Source organism: Sarcophilus harrisii, chromosome 2 (genome assembly GCF_902635505.1).
Source record: "Sarcophilus harrisii chromosome 2, mSarHar1.11, whole genome shotgun sequence".
Classification (NCBI taxonomy): domain Eukaryota; kingdom Metazoa; phylum Chordata; class Mammalia; order Dasyuromorphia; family Dasyuridae; genus Sarcophilus; species Sarcophilus harrisii.
In genome coordinates, this window is record NC_045427.1 from 17,389,911 (window position 1) to 17,405,302 (window position 15,392).

The 15,392-nt window shown below is 37.1% G+C and overlaps 1 protein-coding gene across 3 annotated transcripts in view; it reads right to left on the reverse strand.

The window, feature by feature from the left end:
• Positions 1 to 3,703: 3,703 nt before the first annotated feature.
• The window catches only part of LOC100935186 (OX-2 membrane glycoprotein), a 110,522-nt gene continuing 98,833 nt past the window's right edge, over positions 3,704 to 15,392 (reverse strand). For all 3 annotated transcript variants that reach the window (XM_031949652.1, XM_031949654.1, XM_023495302.1), the window contains exons 3-5: positions 11,559 to 11,858; positions 6,921 to 7,048; positions 3,704 to 5,403 (exon numbers count right to left, since the gene is read on the reverse strand). In XM_031949652.1, the coding sequence (XP_031805512.1) occupies positions 5,308 to 5,403; positions 6,921 to 7,048; positions 11,559 to 11,858 (524 nt within the window). In that variant the 3' untranslated portion in view covers positions 3,704 to 5,307. The remainder of the gene's footprint in view (positions 5,404 to 6,920; positions 7,049 to 11,558; positions 11,859 to 15,392) is intronic.

Consider the following 15,392-nt stretch of genomic DNA (forward strand, 5'->3'; position numbering starts at 1 on the left):
TGGAGGGAATCAGCAGAGGAGAGACATTTGAATTAAGGGTTGGAAAATGCCTCCTGCCTAAAAGAAGATTGCAGTTAGGACTTGGAGGAAGCCAGGGAAGTGAGGAGGGAGAGTATTGATGAAATGAAAAATATCCTGAGAAAATGTCCAAAGGTCAGACCTGGAGAGTCTTGTGTGAAGAACAGTAAGAAAGAAGGTGTCAGTGGTCCAGAGAGTCGGTGAGGGGGAGAGAGGAGACTGTAAAATATAAGAAAATTGGAACGGTGTAAGGAAGAGAGCAAAGGGTATAAAATACTTGGAATGCTTAGGAAATATGTTATATTTTATCCTGAAGGTGTTTGGAAGCTACTGGAAGTGAGGGGGGGAGGGGAGAGAGACAGAAAGAAAGAGAAAGACACAGAGACAAAGAGAGGGAAGAAGGAAAGGAGAGAGGGAGAAAAAAAGAAGGGATTCTATGTGTGTGATCAGGAGTAACTGTAATAGGACATAATCAGAACTGTGTTTTAGAAAATTCCTTTTAAAAAAAGAAAAAAGAAAATCTCTTTGATAGTTAAATGGAGAATGGGTTGGAGTGGGTGAAGATGTGAGGCAGGCAGATCTACTGGCAGCTACTACAGTAATCCAAGGGTGATGTAATGAGGGTCTGCACCAGAGGGGTCCTCAGTATCAGAGGACAGAATGGGGTATATTCAAAAGACATGACAAAGGTCAAATTCTCAAGCCTGGTCAACAGATTAGATGGAGACAATTAGAGAAAGCACTTTGTTAAGGATGGATCCGTCATACTGGTGAATCTGGGTTACCAGCAGGATGGTAGGGCTTTCTACAATTATAGGGAAGTTTGGGAAGAGAAGAACGGTGAGTTCAGTCTTAGATAAGTTAAATTTAAGATAGCTATTGGCCATCCAGTATGAGTTGTTAGAAAATCACTTGGATATACAAAACTAGGGGTCAGCAGAAAGATTAGGGCTGGATAAACACATTTGAGAATCGGAGATTCATATTTCAGCTAGAGGGCCTCGCTATCAGAGATAGAACCTTCTATCTCTGAGGGTTTATAATTGATAGAGCGTCAGTAAGGTTCTGGAGAAGGGGTATGGCTTGATCTGAGTAATAAATTAGAAAATTTACATTTGTGGTAAGAAGATCAGAAAGAGGAACATGTTTTTCTAAAGGTCCAAGAATTCTCCCTTGCTTTCAGCACATTCAGAGATGTCTTTCTGAGGCCTCAAACTGGAGGCTTATTTTGTCTCTTGAAGACTTCTTGAATTCATTTGACTTAGGAGAGATAGTAAGGTTGGGGATGAAAGAACCTATTGGTTAGGAAAGACTTTAATTAATTGCCCACCATGTGCTAGGCTCAGTGATAATCATTGGAAAATTAACACTCCCTTTATTCCCCACAAATACACATCTTTAGCTGATTGTCCTGAATCACAAAAGCAGGGAGCAGTTCTCCTTTTGATCCTATTTTCAAGGAGGTCAAATTTTAACTATCTGTCCAAAAAAAAATGCTAAAGTAGGGCTTCAGCAAACATGGTTTCTAATCCTTCCTCTGACCTTAAATCCCAGTCTCTGTTCCCTCCTTATTAAAATGAGGAGTCTACACAAAGTGGGCATGCAACATGTCCTTGAGACTCGATTATTTCAAGTTAAAGTCAGGCTAAATTTCAGGACCAGCTGAAAGCAATAGATCTTTTTCAGTGATCTTGGACAAGTTACTGACCAGATTGGGAATTCAGATCACTCTGTAAAATCAGGATGTTGGAAAAGTTGATCTTTATAATCCATCCCAGCTCTGATAACTGTCATGATTTCAGAGATTCATGATTTGCCTTTAAAGGCTTAAGCCCCTCTTTTAGTTCCCTCACCCAAAACACCTAATTGGACTAAATAAGTTCTTAACCTGGGATCCATTAACTTAGTTTTTGATAACTATCTTCCTGTATAATTGTTTTTCTTTGTGGTCTTATATATTCTATTTTTGTTTATAACATTATTCTAAAAGAATTTAAGAACTTCACCACAAAGCAATTGGGTCATTAAAGAAAAAAAAAATCAACTTTTTTTTTTTTTTAAGGGTAATTATTCTATATCTCCTCCCCACAAGATTTCACTTATATGGGGAACTCCCAAAAAGAAAAATCCCCTTTACTTATACAATTCAGTACCTTCTATGCAACTTGTAGGCTCTAAGAGTTTCTAAGAACAGCATTCCAGGAAAACAAATTGATTCCATTTGAATTATCCTAGGAAGATTCTGAAGATGAGATCCTGGACAACAAGGTTTTTCTTGAGGTGAAGTGCCAAGCGTTCAAACCCTACTGTGGAGGACACAGCCCTGATAGGCTGGCCATATTGTCTGAATGCCCAATATCCATTTGTCTAAAAGACTTATGTGAAGAACTCACAAAGAAGGCTCTGTGCTCTGAGCAAAGCATAATTGCAGCATTTCAAAAGAAACATGAGGTGCCCAAATTTAGAAATATCTCCCCTCCATGTGTTCATGTGGACCAGCCGATGGTAGAGCTTGTCTTGGTCTGATCAGTCACAGTCAAACACACTGTACTTTCCTCCAACATAGTGAAACCATTTTAGTCCTTTTTTAAAATGAAAGTCAATGACCAATGACTTGCTGAAGATCACACAGTATGTGACTGAGGAAACACAAGGCTCTCTGCCTTCCAGGTTGGTTATCCACTGCCCTATATTGCCTCTAATTGAAAAAAAAAATTATATGATAGACTCCAAAACTGAATACTGTGAAATTATAATGGCCCCAAAGAAGAGACATGGAATAGAATGTTTTCTACCCCCACCATCCCACATTCTCCCTGTACACAGAAGTTGACATCTAGGAATATGGATGGCTACATACAATATTCAAGTTTGACTATTTTTGTTCATTTTATTTATCTCTCCCTTTGAATGAATGGTTCTCTATGAGGAGCAGGTAAGATATACCAGAAAATACAGGTGATATAAAACCAAATACATACATATTTACATACACACACACACATATATAATATATATATATATATTATATATATACACACATGTATATATATATATATACACATATACACACATATAATGCACTGTGCACACATGCACATATTTACACAAATGTATATACATCTATACATGTACTATATACATACATATGCACAAATATAAATGTATACATATAGTTATATATGTAGATATAAATAGTATGTACTCACATATGGTATATACACATACATTTTCACACACACACACACACACACACACACACACGTGTGTGTGTCTGTGTAGTCCTGATATGGCCATTGGGAGCAGAAATCCTAACAATGTCGTTGAACATAGTTTACTGTTCTTCCTTCAGATATAATTATTCCTAATAGGAATTAAGGTTTAACTCCCCTGGACCTCAGTTTTCTCATCTGTAAAATTGGAGAGAAATGGAATATTTATTATGATTAACTTTTATTTATTTGTTAATATCCCTTCCAGCTTGAAATCTCATTCCCCTTTAGCTTCAGATTAAGTCTTAGCAAATGTTTGCTCATATCTGAAACAGCCCATTAAAGGCAAACCAAGGAATCTCCCTTGCTTTCCACTGCAGCATTTCAGCTTCCACTTTTACAGTGTCACCCAACAACTTCTGTGCTATCATAATAAATCCACTTCTCTAGTTTGCATACAGACAGACTTTGTCAATCTGTTGATTGTTTTTACTGTACTTATTTTTATGTTTGTTACAAAAAGTCATTCATGGTAAGGAAAGAGGGAAGGACATATTTGGGGAGAAAGAAAAAGGGATTTTTAAAGATAAAAATAAGACATCTTAAATAATAACATTGGATAAATATACTGCAGTAATACTAAGAAAATTCACCCGTGTCAACAGAGTTCTTCATGAAAGTTCTTTGATAGTATACAGTAACTTAGAGGTAACTTCTGTTGCTCCAAGGATAGTTAGCACAGCTGATGCCCTGAATGACCCTAACATTCTAGTATGTCTTCAAGTACAGGAACAGTCAAAGAGACTGACTGTCTTCACTCTGAAAATCAATCCAACCAAGGTCACTGATCCCCAGAATGCCCAGAGGATGGTGTGTTAGTTGGGTACAGTTACTTGCAAAGACTTCCATGGGTATTCAAAATCCACATTAGCCAAGGGTTTAACTAAACCCACTTCAGAGATCCCTGAATTTCTTAAGTATTTTTATTTATGAGGTAGCATTGATGACATTGTAAAAGCAGAAATAAATTGGTTTGGTCATGAAGACAACAATAGATATAATTCACTGGTGATCAGATAATAGTAATTATCTAATTGAAATCAGAAGAATTCCAACTTACTTTGATTCTGGATAGCAAATTTAGAGAACTGGGCTTAGAATCAGGAAAACTTATCTTCATGAGTGTGACCCTGGGGAAGTCACTTAACCCCATTTACCTCAGTTTCCCAATCTATAAAATGACATAGAGAAGGAAATGGCAAGGCATTCCAGTATCTTTGTCAAAAAAAAACAAAACAAAAAACTGGTGTGCCAGACATGGTTTAACATGATTTAAATAACTAAACAATGCCAACAAAGTAAATCATTCCATATGACTAGAGATTCTGACTCTTTGAAATATATGGCACATATGTGTATATTCTTCACATTCTTGTTCCATCAAAAATGATTTCACTCTATACAGTTTTTCCTTAAAAAAAATAAAAAGGATCTTTCATGCTAAACATATTAGAAATTATGTTACATGACCATTCAATTGGAACATCATATCCTATGATATACTTAGAAAGTGTGTAAGGGACAATGGTGAGATAAGAGGTAGCTATAATCAGCCATGACATATAATCAATATCGTTTTCTGAAAAAGTATAATGTCCAAGGATGTCATCATGGGAGTATATACCAGAAAGAAAAGGTAGATAAATCATTTGTTGAGATCACATGTTGATGTCAGAGATAGGCAGAATGTTTTGTCGATATCTTCAAAAGTGGAAAAATCAAAGATGATTCCAAACATTAGATTGAATCCTTGTGTCAAATTTTTGGAACACCATTGACAAAACAAGGGTGACATCAAAACAGGCAGATCTGGAGGGATCTCATTCTGTTTCACTTGACATCACCGGAAGGAATTCCGAAACTCACGAGATCATAGACCCACTGAAGAACTGAAATTGAGAAATATGAGAAACAAGATCTTGCCCGTTTCTTGCCAGTTTCAGTAATACAGCTGAGCACAGGTTGGAGAATACTTCCATCATAAGTACAAAAAAAAAAAAAAAAAAAAAAAAGGGTATCACACGGTCTCTGTCCTTTGACGTTCAATGATATTGGCAGATAGTTTGTTTGAGAACCTCCCACAGCAGATCTTTGGAGTCAACCAAGTGGTAGCCTGTTAGAGAAATGACACGGGTGAATTTTCTGAGCACTTTGTTTTTGTTGTTGTTCCTGTTGATATTTTGGGGTTTTTTTTGAAAATTCATAAAAATAAATTTAATTCTATAAGCCTTTCCTAGCTTTCACAGGCTCAGAACTATAGTTTCATTTGGATTTGAGAGTGGACAATTGTGGAAGCAAAACTCTGCCCTTATGGAGATAGCAGAAAGGCACTGTAGCTGAGCTCTGCCATTTATGAAGGACCTTGAACAAGCTACTCTATTGCCTTTTTTTGTAAAATGAAGACATTAGAAATTATCTCTATGCATAATCTTGAACACATATCTACCATACCATCTCTCCCAGATGTGACTTTTCTAATCCGAATTATAAATTATACAAGATTATAAATCTGTAGCTGAAAATAACATTAGAAATAAACTAAGGGACTAGCATAAAGTATGGATAGATCCCTGAAATTGAAATTTTAAAAATCCTGAGTTCAAATCCTGTCTAGTTGTCCATCCTGGACAAGTCATTTAAATGGTGTGTGCCTCAGATTCTAATTCTATAAAATTCTATATAATAGCACCTGAGGATCAGATGACATAATGTATGTAAAGCACTTTGTAAACTTTAAAATGCATAAAATGTTACTTTTGTCATCATCATCAATGCTTTGTTTATAAGTCCTTTAGCTGTCCTTTGTGCTTGAGTTCCTCCAGGGGTCTAACTATTTAGCACACCTAACATACAACAACTGTCATCTACCTATCTATGTGATCTTAGCTCCACAGTGAGAACAGATGTTAAGGACCATGCCTAAGTGCACTGTAAGGGGCAGGTCAATTCTCTGAGAGCCTCCACAGCTGTGAACATCTGAAGGAGCTGCAAAGCAGCCTTTACTGACATAGGTGTTGCTTGTGGACTGGGAAAATAAATTGGAAGCAGAGGGAAAAGAAGAGAGGTCAGACAAAAGCAACTGCCTCTCAGTGGGGAGATCAGAGAACAGCAACTGCCTCTCAGTCTCTGAATCACCATCATCCTCTCACAAGAAGAGAGGAAAAGGTCTACCACAGGTAAAGCAAAGTTATATATTGTGTTCCCAACAAACATATATGAAGACCTTTTATAATAGCTGAAAATTATATAACATGGGTAAATGCACAAAGCAACTGACATGTTACCTTATTTTACTTTAACAATAAAATTGGGTTTGCTTTAAAATATATCTTGCTCTTCAATTTATTGAATGTATTGAAAATATATGCAAACAAAAGGGAAAGGAAGCACTCTTGTTATCCCCATTTTACAGATTAATTATTAGAGAAAGGAGACAGAGAGACTAATCTGTAATTTCAGGTTCATGTGACTATTTAATATCTGAGGCAGGGTCAGAATGCAAGTCTTCCCATTTCTAAAAGCCGAATATTTCCAGTCCCTGAAGCTCCAGCCCACCATTTTTCCCCAAACAAACAAACTAGCCATCGTGTGTACAAAGCTGCCCTCTGAGTGAGTTATTTTCATATTTACCAAGATCAGAGCTTCACCCACTTGACAGGCAGCTGTTTTTTGTTTCCGTAAACCGCAATAACAGAGTCCCAGGAGAAAAACAGTGACGATCACAAAAGAGAAGGCGATGAAGAACACCTTATGTCCATCTGAAAGGCAAGATCATCAGGCAGTGAGGCTACATGGGTTAGGGCACTCAGCATAGTGTCTGGCACATAGCAGGAGTTTAATAATGCTTATTGACAGACTGACTTCCTAGACTAAGATCACAGAGGGAATGTTACTTCTAATCAGAGATCTAACTCTGGAAAGCAACAAAGAGTCCAGCTGATCTGATTCCCTCATTTTATAGGTGAGGAAACTGAGGTCCAGTGAAAGAGACATAGGATCACAGATCTAGGAAGATCGTCTAGTCTAATGTCTTCATTTTACAGATGAGAAAACTGTACTCAAGCAGATGGAGAATATGTAGTTCTAGATCAAGGACTACTTATCTAGCCATCTATCCTCCTTATGTGACATATGGATAAATTGAGGGTCAAAAGAAGAACTAGAGATCATTACTGATCACAAAATAGAAAATTTCGATTATACCAAACTGAAAAGTTTTTGTACAAACAAAACTAATGCAGACAAGATTAGAAGGGAAGCAATAAACTGGGAAAATATTTTTACAGTCAAAGGTTCTGATAAAGGCCTCATTTCCAAAATATATAAAGAATTAACTCTAATTTATAAAAAAAAAATCATGCCATTCTCCAATTGAAAAATGGTCAAAGGATATGAACAGACAATTCTCAGATGAAGAAATTGAAACTATTTCTAGTCATATGAAAAGATGCTCCAAGTCATTATTAATCAGAGAAATGCAAATTAAGACAACTCTAAGATACCACTACACACCTGTCAGATTGGCTAAGATGACAGGAAAAATAATGATGATTGTTGGAGGGGATGCGGGAAAACTGGGACATTGATGCATTGTTGGTGGAGTTGTGAACGAATCCAACCATTCTGGAGAGTAGTTTGGAACAATGCTAAAAAAGTTATCAAACTGTGCATACCTTTTGATCCAGCAGTGTTACTACTGGGATTATATCCCAAAGAGATTATAAAGAAGGGAAAAGGACCTGTATGTGCACTAATGTTTGTGGCAGCCCTTTTTGTAGTGGCTAGAAACTGGAAACTGAATGGATGTCCATCAGTTGGAGAATGGCTGAATAACTTGTGGTATATGAATATTATGGAATATTACTGTTCTGTAAGAAATGACCAACAGGATGATTTCAGAAAGGCCTGGAAAGACTTACACGAACTGATGCTGAGTGAAATGAGCAGGACCAGGAGATCATTATATACTTCAACAACAATACTATATGATGACCAGTTCTGATGGACCTGGCCATCCTCAACAACGAGATCAACCAAATCATTTCCAGTGGAGCAGTAATGAACTGAACCAGCTACGGCCAGAGAAAGAACTCTGGGAGATGACTAAAAACCATTACATTGAATTCCCAATCCCTATATTTATGCCCACCTGCATTTTTGATTTCCATCACAAACTAATTGTACAATATTTCAGAGTGATTCTTTTTGTACAGCAAAATAACATTTTGGTCATGTATACTTATTGTGTATCTAATTTATATTTTAATGTACTTAACATCTACTGGTCATCCTGCCATCTGGGGGAGGGGTGGGGGAAGAGGTGAAAAATTGGAACAAGAGGTTTGGCAATTGTTAATGATGTAAAGTTACCCATGCATATATCCTGTAAATAAAAGGCTATTAAATAAAAAAAAATGAAGTGGAGAAGGAAAAAAAAATAAATAAATTGAGGGTCAGAGAGTTACTGTCTTATCCCAGGTCACACATATAGTACATTGTAGAAATGAGATTTGAATTCAGATGCACTAAATCCAAACTCATTAAATGTTCCACTGTACCACAATGGCAGACTCTGTCCGTGTCTATATAATTATTAGAAATATTTAGAATATTTCATAAAATTAATAGAAAAGATTGTGGGACAAAAGGTTAAAAGAGATTACCTAATCCCTTTAGTGCTCACCCCTTCCCTTTAATGAAAAGGGAAACTGAGTTCCATAAAAAAAATTATATGGAAATATAGCTTGCCTCATGAGTCAGAGTTAATAAACAACAAAGTCCAAATTAAAATTCTAGGTTTCTGATTCCAATTTAGGCCTTTTCAGTTTCACTAGACTTAGTTTCATTAAGATGAGACTGTGCTTTGGCTTTTGTGAGCAAAGAGTTAAGAGGCAATGGTGCAGTATGCAATGGAGTAAAGAGACCTAGGATTTTAATCCCAGCCGTCTCTTACTATCTGTGTAAATCTGGTCAGGTCATAACTTCTCTGGACCTCAATTCTTCATCTATAAAATGATAGGATTAGGCTCAATGGCTTCTAAGATTCATTCTAGCTACTCAGTCAATGATGTCCAATTTGGGTCGGAGTCCTGATTTACCCACTGTGTAACTTTATATATTCATGTGTACTTTATCTGTCTGAGACAGTTTCCTTATCGTAAAATGATAAAAATAATTCCTATCTAGATGATGTCAAAGGAATATAATGAGAGAATTTATAAAATGGAAGAAGAGAGTAGAAGATAAAACTGTTTTAAATAAATTTTGCTAGGAAATATACATATATGTATATTACATTCTATAAATATGTTACATATAATATATTTTATTTTATATTAATATTAAAGTCCAAATTCAGTTCTCTTCCAATAAAACTATGCTGTTTTTCTTTTGATAAACAGTGGTCAGTAGAGTCTTGTAAATATAAATGATAATTTAATAAAACTAAGTTAAATTAGGTATTTGTTTCAGTTCCTTATGAAACTAGAAGCAGAATAGATAAGTATGGTTGAATAAGGGAAGTCGAGATGTGAGATCGAGTTGGTACTGAGGGTAACTGGAAAGTCACAGTATCACAAAAGCAAAAGATTTCAGTTTTGGAAGGGACCTTCCATTCACTGAGTTATTGTGGTCAAGTCCATTTAAAATATTCTCTAGTACCCTACTCTTGGAAATCTAGCATTTGCATTGAAGACTTTGATGCAATATCATGATACAGCCCAGTCCACTTCTGGTTAGCTCAAATTATTGAATTTTCCCCCTCCCACCAAGCATTCATTACTCTCTTTTCTAACCAGTTTTCCTGATCTTTCTGGGACCAGATAAAACATAATTAAATCTCTTTTCCTTCTGCTTGAAAACTTAAGGAACTTGAATAAGTATATCACATTCTCTTCTCTCCGCACCCCTATCTCTCCAGTTTTCTCTTCTTCAGCTATTCCTCCATTTCCTCACCAAATTCTCACAAAGCATAAACCCAGGAACTAAGTGAAACAAGAGAAAGAGCCAAAGGATCTGAATTTGAATTTCCCTTCTTCCACTTGTTTAATGTCTGGGCTGGCTTTCTGGAGGTCCTTGGGACCAGCCCTGAATTTAGTGCAGGAGGCAGGAGAGCCACCATGAGACCGGTCAAAGATGAAATGTCTCATTTCCAGTCCTTCTCAGCCCTTGTTTACCTTAGAAAAATTACATCATTACAGCATACTGAATATGTGTGAACTAGAGAATCATTACATCACCATATTAAGTACTAAGTATATATGGGAACTAGAGAACCATCATCTCATCAATTCCACTGAGTAAACACCTTATTTCAAGTATACTTCTCCAGAGTTCCAGATCTCTATACACATAGACAAGTCATTTTAGTTCCCTGGACCTCAGTTAAGGAAACCCATAAGTGATCAATCAGAATTCTGATCAATGTGCACCAGGACTATCACAGCACACCCCTCCACCCCATAATTAGCCCTGGAAGCCTCCATTACCTTAATGCAAATCAAGAACACTTTGGCCTTCATGGGATGGCTAAGGTTGACACCACCTTACACTATTGAGCTTTATGTCCCTAATGCCCAGGTCAAAATCACAGGGGTCATTATGTTCAAAGAGTGAAATCAAAAAGTTTTCAATACAAATGAGGTCAGAGGATGGTTCTTAAGAGAGAACTACTCCTAATAAAAGCAAATTTAATGAAAAAAGAGATAATAAATTATTATTTGTTTTCAAAGGACTTTGTATGTACATGTCTAGTCCTTGAAGGTAGAGAATAATTCATTAGCATTATTGTGTCCCTTGTGCTTAGCATGATGACTGAAGCACAATAGTTACTTAATGCTGTTTCCAATAATAAAATGTTAAGTTCTTTGAAAGCAAGAAATGATTTTATTTTTGTCATTGTCTTCCAAGAACCTGTCTTAGGATCTGGGACAGGAAAGGTATGAATGAGTACTTGTTGATAGTTTGTGAGGATCAGTACATGGCCTGGGATGGCAACATCATGAGATGGAAAGATACCATCGTGGGACATAGTATCTAAAGACATGGGTTCAAATTTTGACAGTTTCTTGCTACTTGTATGACCTTGGTCAAATCCTTTTTTTTCCCTGGAATGCATTTATATTTAAATTGAGGGTGTTGGAATAGTCAATTTTTGTTATTTTTCTAGCTCAAAATCTGTTTTTTCTTTCCTACATGACACGATCTCTCCTCTCTCCCTGGAGGTAATTTCCATGTCTTCCTTCGCCTCCACCAATAGTCCCCACTTACCAGTAGGTCTATGCAATGGATACTCCAGTTGCATCCTTGTGTTGAGAATCGGGTGGCGAATCAAACACATTATTGGCCACTCCTGGGGGACCTGGGCAGGGATGTAGGTGAAGTTGCTGATGACAGTTACAGTCTTGTTAGGATGCCAAATATAGGACAGTTGTGGCATGACCACTAAGCCATCCGGCAGGTCCCAGGTGATCTCAGGAGCTGGTTTTGCCGTCACCTGGCAGCTCACTGCCAGTATTTCCTCCTCAGCCATGGTCAGCAGCTGGGCATCCATCTTGGGTTTTGATATAGCTGTTGGTTTAACAGGAGAGTCCCTAGTTAAAAGTCTTGGGAAGCAGCCAAGATAAGGGAACAAAGTCTTAATCTCATCCCCCAACCCCATGAAGCCATTCTATTAGCCCTGGGACTTAACCACAGTAGTTAAAACCTTGAATTTATACAAAGTAAGGATCAGCTGAAAAAGTCAGAATTTTCAGCACAGAGAAAAGATTTAGGGTGGGAACACATGCTAGCCGTGTTTCAACATTTGAAGGGCAGTCATGTGGAAGAATTAGAATTTTTCAGCTTAGATCCAAAAGTTGGGATCAGGGACAATGGTAGGTGGGGGGAGAGGGGTTAGTTATGAAGGGGCAAATTTAGATGAAATCAGAAAACAAAAGAAAGATTCCCCAACAATAAAAGATGTCTAAAAATACAAGGGGATCCCTTGGGAGATGGGAGTTCACTCTAATTGAGGTCTCTGAGCAAAGACTGGACAACCACTTGTTGGCTTTGGTCCTGGAGATTTTAGTTCATCCACAGGTTAGAATAAATGGTCTCTGAATCCCTTTCCAACCCTTTGGGAATAAGGAATCCTTGGGAAAGGAATAAGAATCCTTTCTGTAACTCTACTTGGTGATGTTGAATTTGGGGAATTCTGCTACTTCCCAAAGCAGCCTAATTCCCTTTGGAACTGTTCTAATAGTAAATCTGTCATTACAACTAGAAAAACCTCTCTCTTTATTATAGATACCCTCTGGCTCCCAGTTCTGCCCTCTGGATCCCAGCAGTTGAATCTTTTCTTCCAAGGACAACCAGGCAAATACTTGAAGAAAATAATCAGGCTTGACCTTCTCATCCCCTTGGGTCTTTTCTCCTCCAACATAAAGATCCCCTTTGCACATAACGTTTCTGTTACTCTCAGGAACTCCCCTTATCTCCCAGATGATACTTGGTATTTCCCTCCCTGCTCCACACCAGAAGAAACCATTGCTTACCATCTCCTACTCCTATTCACTCCCCTTATTCTTTGGGTAGATGGAGGAGTCTACTGATTATTATGGTGGGAGTTGGAGAGGAAAAAAGCAAGCATAAAATCCTCAAATCCCTTTATCCTCTTTGACCCCATTTTAGGGCTAGATGGTACAACATGGACTTCATCTCATAATAATAATAGCTAATAGTCATATAGTACTTTAAGACCTAAAATGTATTTTCTCTCCAACAACCATCTGATGTAATTAATTATTATTATAAGTAGGTATCATTATTCCTATTTCACAGAAAACCCTATGATTCAGAAAAAAAATTGTCCAGGGTCACATACTTATTTAAGTACTTGAATAGAATTTCTGATGATTCAATTAGCAAGTTTAGTTGTATTTTATGTATAGTTTATTTGACTATATGTTGGTTCTCTTAGAGAATGGGGGCAATATGAGGGCATCAGCACTTAGAACAGCTCCTCACATTTTATGATTTTATCCCAGTGAATGGGGCCATGAATTTAAATAGAACTGATCTAGAATTTCATGTCTTGCACCTGATCTCCCCACTCCACCATTTCCTCTTTTGTAGAGAACATAATGGATAGAATGCTGGATTTATTGTCAAGATTTGAGTTCAAATCCTGTCTCAGATAACTGTTAGCTGTTTGACCTTGGCGAATCATTGAATTTCTTTAAGCCTCATTTTCCTTATCTGTAAAATGAAGATAATATTAACTATATCCCAGAGTTGTTATGTGAAGATTATGATACAATATTGTAAAGTGTTGATTACAGTGTTTGGCACAGAGGAAGTGCTATAGAAAAATTACTGTCACTATCACTACTACAAATTAATATTCAGAGATGTATAGTGACCTACCAGAATCACCAAGTTAATTAATGCTATAACCAGACTGGAAGGCAGTTGTTTTCCCTTTTACCCAGTGCTCTTTCTATATCATAATGCCTTTCTGGTAGAGACTTCCCTTCCCAAGACCTTGCTTGTCTCCCCCTCCTCCTTCTCCTTTCCACTTTCCTTGGTCAGCATCTTTTCTCTGTAGCAATTCAGCTATTTCCCATCAAAACACATACTAGGTCAGCTGTTTAAAGTACAAACAAAAATTTACTGTAATGGGTGGAGATCCCAGGATCCCAATTATAAAGTCAAGGGAAGTGACTAGTGTAAGGTCGAGCAGCTGGTCAGTGATACCACTAGAATTAGAATCCAGCTCTGCTGACTCTTAAGCCAAGTGCTTACAAATCTCTTTCTTATGTTTTCCCCTTCCTAATTGTTTCTTTTTTCTCCGATGATGAATACATAGCTTTTTTGGCAAAGGAGATATGCAGAGGTAAACAGAATCAGGGGGATCATAGACAGACCGAGGTGACATCTCAGACCTCAGAAGTGACGTCACCTCTTCTCCTTTGGCATAGACAAGGAAACTAAAGCCAAGAGAAGCTAAGGCACCTAGGTGATAGCTTCTGAGTCAGTGCTCATTCTACTGTAGTATGCTCATTATTTGGTCCCAGTCCCACCATACTCCCAGTCACCCAAGTCCACAACCTTAATATCATCCTTGACTATTCCACCTTGCTCCCATAATCCAATCAATTGCCAATTGTTATCATTTTTTCCACAAAATTGTTGACATATATGCTGTTTTTTTTCCCCACTCACATACAATCATCTCTCTATTTCACGTCTCTCCATCGGTGGAAAGAGAAGGCAAGGCAAGATTATAATCTCTCTTCCATCCAGCAAGATTCTTGAGGGCAGGGATAATTTTCATTCTTTTTTGTACCTCTGGTGCCTAGCACAGTATCTGGCACATAGTAAGTTCTTCATAAGCTTTTGTTGATTTATCAATCACATCTGGTATTCATATAGTGATTTGAAGTTTACAAAGCATTTTTCATAGAGGGTCTTATTTGAAACTCACAAGAGTCCTTTGAGGCAGATACTATTGAGGTCATTATTCCCATTTTACATATATGTTAACTCTTGTTCAGAGAGATTAACCCACTTACCTAGATTCATAAAGCTTAGTCAATCTAAAAGCTGTTAAGGGACCTCTATCTTCTCAACTCTATCTTTCCACAATACTTCGCCAATGAAAATCTTTTTTCAAAGGTGAAATAACTATGGGGATCTGGCAAATAGTCCCCATATTTTTTGGTGCATGTTCCCTTCTCATTCATACTAATCTAAATGCTAAATCTGTACCATTTTTGAAAGTCATTTTCCCTCTTTGCCAGGAAACCATATTTTTTTTTGTTCCATTCTTTGAATTGAATTGAAAATCATTCTTTGAAATCACAGGAGAGATTTTAAAGCCATCTAGTTAAACTTATATATGGAAGGAATACATGCTATAAACATATCTATAATATTGTCTTTGTATTAGACAATGGACAATTAGACAATGGTGCATCTTTCCCAGGAGCTTGTTAAGGCCTCTGCATCTCTGCAAGGCACGTACTTGAAATCTGTTCCTTTAAAATCCATTTAAAAATCCAATACCTTAGGTAAACTTTCATGAAAAGTAAACTAGAAACAGGAAACGGAAACTCTTTGCAG